Source organism: Electrophorus electricus, chromosome 23 (assembly GCF_041902795.1).
Source record: "Electrophorus electricus isolate QZ-2024a chromosome 23, ASM4190279v1, whole genome shotgun sequence".
Taxonomy (NCBI): domain Eukaryota; kingdom Metazoa; phylum Chordata; class Actinopteri; order Gymnotiformes; family Gymnotidae; genus Electrophorus; species Electrophorus electricus.
This window is the reverse complement of record NC_137519.1, coordinates 3572501-3582500: the sequence shown is the minus strand read 5'-3', so window position 1 is coordinate 3582500 and position 10000 is coordinate 3572501. Positions and strand designations below refer to the sequence as shown.

Below are 10000 nucleotides of genomic sequence, written 5' to 3'. Positions count from 1 at the left end.
GCGAGTACAAAATAGCCCTATTATCAATAACAAAAAGATGAATCCTCAACTCATCAAGGTGGAGTCAGAACTGCACGTAGCCATATTGTACCTGCAACTAAGTAATAATAATAATAATGATAATAAGACAGATTATTTTTGTACAGTTTTATACAGAGACTTTTTGCTTTTGACGCCAGCTCACTGATGACCAGTGGCTCTTCCTGTGAGCTGCACTTATTTTCTTTGCCTTCAGAGATGGAGAGGAGAATAAAAGCTGTTTGTGTTTGCCCAGGTGACGGGTGTTGTAGTTAATTAGCTCGATGCGGTTTGTGGCTCATTAACACTAATGCCGCAATGACGAGTGCTTTTCGCGCACACACTCACAGTCGTGTGTAGTGTTTTTCTATTTGAGTAAATCTAATTTGCAAAAATGAATGGAACCAAGTTTACCCTGGACATCGGATCTCCCGCGCGGCATGCAAACAACCCGGGAAAAGAAGCCGTGGCATGCTCTAAAAGCTCTGGGACGCGGGGAATATCACTCCCGAACGTCACGGCAAGCAGGGGATTTGAAGCTTGCGTTTTGCGAGAGGCGCTCGGGCTTCGCCGTGCGCGTTGGCTGAAGGCGACGTGCCGTAAGGAGAGAAGTCCGCGGTCCTAAGCTCTGCCTGGCTGGACACTCCGCTAATGATCTTAAGGCCATTCTCCTCCGTCACTTGAACTGTCACAGCTCTATTCCGCAACGTCTTGGAGCTGGCCGGGCGCAGCCGTGCGCCTCGGAGGAAAAGATAAGTGATTTCCCCAAGGAGGATGGCAGCTAAACGGGGGGAGAGTCCTCTGCCGAAATCGATACGCCAGCGGGCGTTCTGTCGCACTGCTGTTCGCCGTTTCCCTTTAAGCCACGCCTCCCGTCCCTTCTACAGGTGCCTACGCCGGCTGGCGTGAGCTCTCGTCTGGCTCTCCAGTCTCCGACTTGCTTCGGGTGTGAATTACGACGTGTTGATTACAGACCGGCTGTAATGTGCGCCGCCTTCTTGCCTCCCTCTACCTCCCTCAGATCCTCTCGCCTCCCCGCGACTAGCAATTGCTGCTTTGTTTACTTGTTTGTTTGTTTGTTTGTTTGTTTCCTATTATGCACATGAACCTCGATCCTCTTTGAAGGGTGTGTTGAATCTAAATCATCCACACACACACACACACACACACACACACACACACACACACACACACACACACACACATATAAAGCAACGCATATGCTTTGTGGGTTTATTTATCCAGAAGTAAATGTAGTAGAGCCTGGTTCCATCTGGGTTCTTTTAAAGACGCTACACTCTCCATCGCTCCTCTTGACTTGACTCCTCTCCGTTTCCACAGCCTCTACTCCCCTCTGTACCTGGGGACACATATTTAGACAGCAGAGTGTCATTCATCTCCACCGATAGTCTGCCTGTCTGAACCCTGGGGAACTACAGCACCTTAATGATGGAGTCTGGAGAGAACCATACTGTGAGTGTGTGTGTGTGTGTATGTGTGTGTGTGTGTGTGTGAGAGAGAGAGAGAGAGAGAGAGAGAGAGAGAGAGAGAGAGCATAACATAACAAATCTGTCACAAGCTCAGGGCCCAAAGGGTGTGTGTGTGTTCTTCTAAGGGCAAAGAATAGCACGTTAAGGCTGCTATTTGTTGACACACATTTAGGAGGTCTGGATTGCACATAAACACTTTCTACCTGGATACAAAGCCAGTGCATACTTAAAATTAAGACCAAATTATTATTAATCAGAGGAGACGATTTGGCTCGGATATAATGAGATGCTTCCCATAGTGAACCTCTGGCACCATCTGGTTCAGAACGGCGGGTCTTCAGGCAGGAAACTAGACGCCATCTTCTCATGGTGACCCCCTGGCGTGCACGCGGGTCAGCACACTCCCTCTGCGCCGGCGGGGGAGGTGCTGCTCCCCTGCGCACCAGCGCACGAGGTGTGGAGGCACAGCCGGAGCACGGCACTAATGGGCCCCCCCCTTTCCAGCAGCCAGAGCTGACGACGAGCTCGCGGGGAGGAAGACAGAGGAGGAACCGGTTCTGCGCCTCCGTACAGGAGGCGCCGTTGATTCCGCGCCCCCGTGGTTTAACAGATACGCTGCCATGCGCGAGGAGTAAACGAGGAGTAAGCGCTGACCCATTTCCCTTCCTCTCTATCCTCCCCCTCGCAGAGAAAGTGCTCGACACCATCAGTGCCCTGTTTTCCTTTTTCGGCCACAACACATTCCTGTACATAATGCATACTGTACATATCAGTAACCCCCATTGATATACAATATATATTACATACATACTATAGATATTGAACCTGTTCAAATTTCTCTCTTCTTTGAAAATGGCAATTTAAAGTTTCAGCACTGACCCATTCAGTCCAAGCGAAAATGTTTTTCAGAAATCAAAGTTGAGCAATTCTGGAAATGTTTTTATCTTGCGGTTTTCCATTCTCACTGATAATTACCGAATCTGCTCGGACTCCAGGTACTTTCGGCTTACTTCTTCTCGTCTTCGTTACTCCGTCTTTGCAAAAGTTGACAACTTAAACCTGAAGCAGTTTTGCCACGCTAGCCCATTCGGTCCAGATGAAAAGGTTTTCCAGAAATGAAAGTCGAGAAATTCTCAAAATGCTTTTAACGTGCGCGTGGCATTGACGGATTCCTCTGTTTCGGCATTGTGCCGCCGGGCTGTTGAATAAGGCTGCGTCACCGTTTGCGAGGACGTTAATTGCCGCTGTCAGTTCCACGCTGGAAGATGACAGAAAACAATTAAAAGCCAGATATTGTTCAGACACTATTAAGATTCCCCCCACCCCCATCACAGCGAATGACATGTTTCCTGCATGGTTAAGAATTGTTCAGTCTTTTTCCAGCATGTCGGATTTGCTTTGTGATGATCAGGAGAGTCAAGTTAGGACAAGGAGTCATTAAAGATGTCAGATTTGAACCCGAGTCTTCCATGAGGAGCAAGTCTGATCTATGACAGCTTCTTCCCGTAGATACTGCAGTGAGAGCATCCACATCATTCCAGTAGCACAAAATGCCCACAAAAATGTATTTTTTTTTTTTTGCCCTTGTAAAATGATTGGCTTTAAGTGTTACAGCTCATAATGTAATCGGTGTCTGATACATTATTAAGATATATGGCTAAATATTACATGGCTATGGCTAATTATCTAAATTCTCACTGTCTTTACCTGTCTTCCCTAACAAAAAGACAAAAAGAAAATAAATCCATCAGTTTTCACTCTCTTCTAGATTCAGATAACAATAAAGCTTTGAAATGGTTTCATGTCTTTTTAAGTGCTTAAATTTGCTCCTTATTGTTTAAAATGCCATTTGGATTATCGTACTGGATGAATGACCACGACGTTGGCGGATGTGGGTCCTGCGTTTTACGCACACACGTTAAAGTTGTATATTACACTGTACCGTGCACCTCAACCTATTAAGTATTTGTAACAGAGTGAAATCTTGTATAAAAGTCGACAAAGTCACCGATGGAGGAGAATCTGCTACTGTTTGGCCAGGACATGTATTTTCAGTCCTTCGACCTTCCGAGTCTTTATTCCTTTGCCATGACATCTTTCTCGCCCCGACTTTCGACACTTAAGTATCGCTCGGATAACGGTGCTCCCAAGGTGACTTGCCGACAGCGAGCAGGTAAATGAAAATATACGAAATTGTTTATTGATATTAAACTCATTGAAATTGATCGTAGCCTGTGTTGCGCGGGCAACGGGCGTATCGCTGCGATCCATCACCCGATCGCGAGATCGATAAGCAAAGGCGGAGACGGATGGCGCGCGCGCGGCGCGAGGGACAGGCTCTCCGCGGGTCGGTCGTCGTTAGAAGCCGCCGAGTGCCGTTCAGGTGACGGATCTCGCAGCGCGGACTCTAAATCTGAGGGTTACGGCTCCCCATTGACAGCAACCTTGAACGCGAGCGGACCGCAGCGGAATGCGTGAAAGGAAGCGGGCTGTGCACGCCGCTTACCCCCGAGCGCTGAGTCACGCAGCGGCCTGCCTGGGGAACGAGCCGCCGGTGTTCAGATGTGCATTTCAGTTTCAAACGCTGAGCAACACAGGGAGCCAAAACGCGTTCAGGAGAAAAACAAACAAACAAACAAAACATTGCGTTTAAACTGCCCAGAGTTCAGAAATGTGCAAAAATTAAATTAAATTAAAAAAATAAAAATTTAAATGGGTTTTTGTTTGGTTTGGTTTGTGTGTGTTGTGTGTGTGTGTGTGTGTGTGTGTGTGTGTGTGTGTGTGTTGTAGAGCTAGTGCAAAGCTGTGTGGAGCGTCAGTGTGAGTTCGGCTGTGTGATGCTGAGGACCGGAACAGCATGTTACTGTGGAGACGGTCTGCTGCTGGAGGAGAATGGGAGGACATGCAGAGGTGAAGGCCAGTGCAACACTGTTACACACACACACACACACACACACACACACACACACGCACACGCACACGCACACGCACACGCACACGCGCACGCGCACGCGCACGCACACGCACGCGCGCGCACGCGCACGCACACGCACACGCACACACACACACACACACACACACACGCACACACGCACACGCACACACACGCACACGCACACACACACACACACACGCACACACACACACATGCACACACGCACACGCACGCACACGCACGCACACACACACACACACATACACACAAACATGCCACCATTTCATGCTACAGACACATACATACACTATTGTTCCATCACTTCATGCTGCACACATGAGTATTTTTGCTCTGCTTTGGAATGTTTAGACCAGGACTTTTATCTATGTCATTTACGTCTGAGGCCAAATCCTTTGTTCCAGTCACTCACCTTTAATGTAACTCCCAAACACATTTGCATATTCATATGTTTACTGCGTAAGGAAAGGTACCGTGGTACGCCCGAGTTTTATGTATTTAGGCCATGCAGGAGCACATGGGGCCTACAGCTGATGACTTCCTTGTTCCCTTCAGATCGTGATGAATGTGGGGTTTATGGGACATGCAGTCAGACCTGCACGAACACGCTGGGCTCATACAGATGCGGTTGCACAGATGGGTTCAGCCTCCAGGCCAACAGAAGGTCCTGCAAAGCCAGAACGGGTAAGGCCATTCATCACAGCCCCCATGTTCAGCAGAACGGCCGGTTAAAGCCAAACGCAATGCACCCATTGGTTTCAGCAACCCTCTAACACCGGCGGTCAAAGTTGCAGACGCAGCGTTCCACACAGTGAGCGTGTTGGAACGATGGGGACGGGTTAAGGTTAGCGTTTCTCAGTGAGAGTGTAGGCTCTTTAATTAGGCACCAGAGAGGTTTTGAAGAAAGTAGTTCACATTATGACAGGAAGTGAAAAAGATTTGTAGTTTATACCAACTTCATATTTTAATTTTGTTAATTATTACAGATTAACATACAAAGCAGAGCTTAAACAGAAACCAGACTATACTTTTATATATATATATATAAATGAAACAGAAAATGACGAAACAAAGGGTCAACCAGAACAGGCGAGGTGAACATTCCAGTTTATGTCGGACGCAGGATTTAAATGGGAGCCAGGAGGCTCCTACGGCAAGCCGGAGGTGCCGGAGCAGGTCCTCCAGGCATCTCTCAAAGCTTATTAGTACGGTTGGCATCAACGCCCGCCTTCGTAAACCATCATTTATGCTCTGAGTCATCAAAATGCAAATGAGCCGACGGGGTGGCGCGCTGATGGAGACGAGGGTTAGGTAAGGCCAGGCTTAACGAACAGTCAATCAGCACTCCTTCATCCTGATGAAAACCGGCTGCCAAGCGCCAGAAGTTAATGCCTACTTAATCAAGCTTTGCACTGCATCAACATAAAAATATATATATATATATATCGAGAAAAGTCAGGAAGAAATGACAACATTTAGCACGTGTCCGAATTAGGTTATTAATCATTAATTAAGTGCAATCAATCAATTTATGACCCCACTTCATCTTTAAAGGGTTATTTTGCGAACGTTAAAGCTGGTTAGTTTAATTTAATGACATTTTCGCTTTAAGTCTTTTGCATTTTCAAGTTGTCCAATTTCAGTTTATCCCCGGTTTTCGCCTTAAAGGTGTGCATGGGGCCTGGCGTCAATTTATCCGTTCTGCGTTACACTTGCAGTCCTGTTGGTTCCTTCTCTTCTAGATCCTGGGGATCGGCCTCCAGTGCTGCTGATGGCGAACCCGAACTCCGTATTAGTGACCCACCTAAACGGCTCGTCCGTGCCGAACACGAAGGCCCTGGACACGCATGGCACTGAGACTCTGGACTTCCTCCACCGGGACGAGACGGTCTGCTGGATTTCAGCGACCAAACCCGCGGGCCAGCTATGGTGCGCCAAGATGGTCAAACTTAAAGGAATCTCAGAGAAACGGCAGATAAGGATAAGTCAGAACCTGCAGAGTAAGTCCCCGCGCACGCTTCTACTGCGTCTCACGCGAGGACTCACTTTTGACTTCACGCGGGTGTTTATTTGTCCTGTTTCGTGTGTGCCTTGGTTGCTGTTGTCGTCGTTGTTGTTTTTTTTTTCCCATTCGGCAGTACACGTCTGCGCCGGCCCCGATTTGGTTTTTACGAAGTGCTTAATCTTGCATTCATTGCGGGGATTTAAAGTCCGAGTCAGAGGGTTAATGCGGTCTAATTACCAGCCCATCTACTGCGGGGCCGAGCAGATGCTCACGGCCCGCGCCAAGGTGCGACTCTGACGAGCCAGAGCGAGTCAAAGTGAGTCAAAGCAACTCACTTTACAAAAACCAGGCACAAGGGGAAAGGTGATGGCGCCCAGGGGTGAAACGAATTTCTAAGCGACAGCTTCACGGGAGTATTTTTAACTGATGGGAAGGGAGAAAGGGTGAGGATATGCCCCAGATGTGGGATCCATCTTAATTAGCATTAATAGACATTGGCATAGCAATTGGCACCTGAAAATCTCTAAGGCCAACAACAAAAAAAAAAAACCTTAAAAATGATTGGTTAACGAAGGACATTTGCATGATTAGAATTAAGGCTGGTACGTCTAGCGTCATTAACTGAAGCCAGCAAGGAAAGAATCGTAAAAAGCCTGAACGTTGAGGCAGTAGTAATTTAGCACTCGTAAACGAAGGGAGGCAGTTTCTCCCGGGCCTCGCCGCGGGACTGAGCAGAGGCTGACGATCCGGGGTGAACCGCCGGGGGGCGGGGGGGTTTATCTTCACGCAGAGCGGCTTGTCCAAACTTTCCGATTGTTAATTTCCAATCCCAGCGCTGACTGGAGTTTTCCATCAACGATAGAAGCGCAGCTAAATCCCTGCCTGGCATAAATACGTGCCTGCTTGCGTATGTAAACCCGTATCTGCACTTCTGCTGTCCTACACCTCTCCACTCGATCTCAGACGTGGAGCACATGGCGATAGACTGGCTCACGGGCAACTTCTACTTCGTGGACAGAGTGAGCGATCGCGTCTTCGTCTGCAGCGAGAAGGCGGACGCATGCGTGACGATCGTAGAGCTGGACCTTCGGAACCCCAGAGGGATAGCCCTGGACCCACTCATGGGGTGAGTTAAGTCCGCCTAACCGAAGTGAGGTTATTTGTGTTCGTTTTTTAGTTTCTTTTTTGCATTATTATTTATTACGGCCAATAGTCAGACAGGAAGCTCTTTTTTTTCTCCAGATTTTAGTCGTAGCAAATTCCCATCCATCTGGTAATTCTTCCCTATCGCATGCCGACCAGAGAGCCGCCATGTGCGTCCTGCTGTATCACACGTGGAGGAAGGGTACCCGCCCCATCTGATGAGCTCATAGTTGCCCGTGATTGGCCATAATTGATGCGTCATGCTATCCCTCCCTGAGCCAATTCGGCTCCCTCCGGCTCTCAGCTGTGGGGTCATCTGGGATCGGACTCCCAACGTCCTGAAGACAGGACAAACAGGACAAACTTTTTAGTTGCACCACTCAGGAATCAACAGGGGTACGAGCTGACCAGTGAGTGGGCTAGACCATTCTGGGCAGTCCTTTACATTTTTTACATTTAACTGACACTTTTATCCAAAGTGACTTACAGTCATGAGTACAACGTGAGCAGCTGAGGGTTAAGGGCCCTGCTCAGGGGCCCAGCTAGTGCTTTAGCCCACTTAGAAAATGCCTCTTTACTGGCACTGCATCAACAATAAACAAATGAAAAGAAAACAAAAAAGATAAGATGCCCTGTGTTAATGGCAGCACCATTTACAAAAGTTAGAACAGTGTATTTGAATATGCTATTGAAGAGATGGTTGATCTTACATTTGCATACATATGCTAAATTATGGCAAATCTGTCCTAGGTCTAAAGCAGACTGGTCAAAATTATGCATATCATGCATATCATTAGCATATCATCTGCGGAAGTAAAAATAGCACCCTCTAGAATTATTGGCACCCTCGGGAGAAATGAAAATGGTTGTTGTTTGTTTGCTTACTCTCTGCCTAAAGTCCTGAGAAGGTGATAAGAACGCGTGGGCCTGGAGCAGGTCTGGAGAAGTTCTGTTATGTTCTGTTATGTTCTTTCATACTGGCTCCACATTCAGTCCAGATTCAGCCAACTTCCCTTACCAAAGTTTGTTGTTGTCGTTTGTTGTCAAAAATGATCCTAAATAAGCGCTGGGACAACATTCTTGCGCATACGTGTTCCAGAAGGACCGGTACCCGCCTCGCCTACCAACGGCGCCGCTCTGGAACTGCTTTGCATCAAAACGGATCGTTTCTGCTGTTTGTGGGAGGCAGCATGATTGCACGCACGAGAAAGGTGGGAAAGGCGTTCGCTTGGCGCGTCTGTGAAGCACGCCCAAGCAGGCGGGTGTGCGGGCGGGGGTACAGGTGGGCGTGCGCTCAACCCTGCCAGCTGGAGCGTGGGGGCACCGTGGGACTCAAGCGCTACAATCTGGCAGGACCAACAGCCTCCAGCCTCTGGAAATCTCAGCGGGGTGAAATTTCTTTCTTCCTTTTTTTTGAAACAGCGATCCGCATTTCTTTTGAGTTCTTCCACCTGAATTCAGCCCAACATTCGGTTCTTAGAAACTGGACCAGTGATTAAACGTAGTAACAGAGAAGAGGCAAACTGTCAGTACTCACTGATTTTTTCAGTGTATAGGTTTTTATGGTGGTTTTGATTGGTGTTGGGTGACGTCAATTGGTGTTGGGCGACGGCGCCTCCTTCTCTCCACCAGTGATATCCGTCTGTGTGTGTGTGTGTGTGTGTGCGCGTGTGTGTGTGTGTGTGTGTGAGTGAGTGTGTGCGTGAGTGAGTGTGCGTGTATCATGAGCCACTTTCCTGCTGTCTTCCAGGCTGACGAGGAGTTTTTCTGCACCCGGGTTTAAAACCTGCTCTGGCTGTCATTCAGCAGATAGTATGGATTAACCAAACAAACACACACACAAAAACACACACACACACACACACACACACACACACACACACACACACACACACACACACACACATGCACACTCCGTTACCTAAACCACGACTTACGGCGCTCACCTGGCCAGTTCTTCCTGTGACAGTTCTGCCTGTAAATAAACAACGTAAATAAACAACGCTGTTCACGCCGGAAAGGCGTCGTGTTCAAACGCTGTGCCAGCAGGGCTGCTTTCCCCTCCCACGCCCCTGCTTCCACAATGGCTCGTTTCGCTCACCATACCGCCTGCTCCGCTCTGTCCCGTAACCCCTGACCCCTCCCCCCAGAGCGCTGTTCTTCACCGACTACGGCGACGTGGCCAAGCTGGAGCGTTGTGCCCTGGATGGCTCGGAGCGGCGGCGTCTCGTCCAGGCTGGCACGGAGCAGCCCACGGCGCTGACCCTCGACCTCGTGCAGAAGCTTGTCTACTGGGCTGACGCCTACCTGGACTTCGTCGCCGTGGTGGACTACGAGGGCAGGAACCGGCACACGGTCGCCAGAGGGGACTCGGTGAGCCAAAGGCGTTCA

The 10000-nt window shown here is 48.7% G+C and overlaps 1 protein-coding gene across 10 annotated transcripts in view; it reads left to right on the top strand.

Annotated features, from left to right (window-relative positions):
* The window catches only part of lrp1ba (low density lipoprotein receptor-related protein 1Ba), a 227484-nt gene that overhangs the window by 44229 nt on the left and 173255 nt on the right, over window positions 1-10000 (top strand). For all 10 annotated transcript variants that reach the window (XM_081706083.1, XM_081706086.1, XM_081706085.1 and 7 more), the window contains 5 exons: window positions 4299-4418; window positions 5017-5145; window positions 6204-6461; window positions 7430-7592; window positions 9760-9982. In XM_081706083.1, the coding sequence (XP_081562209.1) occupies window positions 4299-4418; window positions 5017-5145; window positions 6204-6461; window positions 7430-7592; window positions 9760-9982 (893 nt within the window). The remainder of the gene's footprint in view (window positions 1-4298; window positions 4419-5016; window positions 5146-6203; window positions 6462-7429; window positions 7593-9759; window positions 9983-10000) is intronic.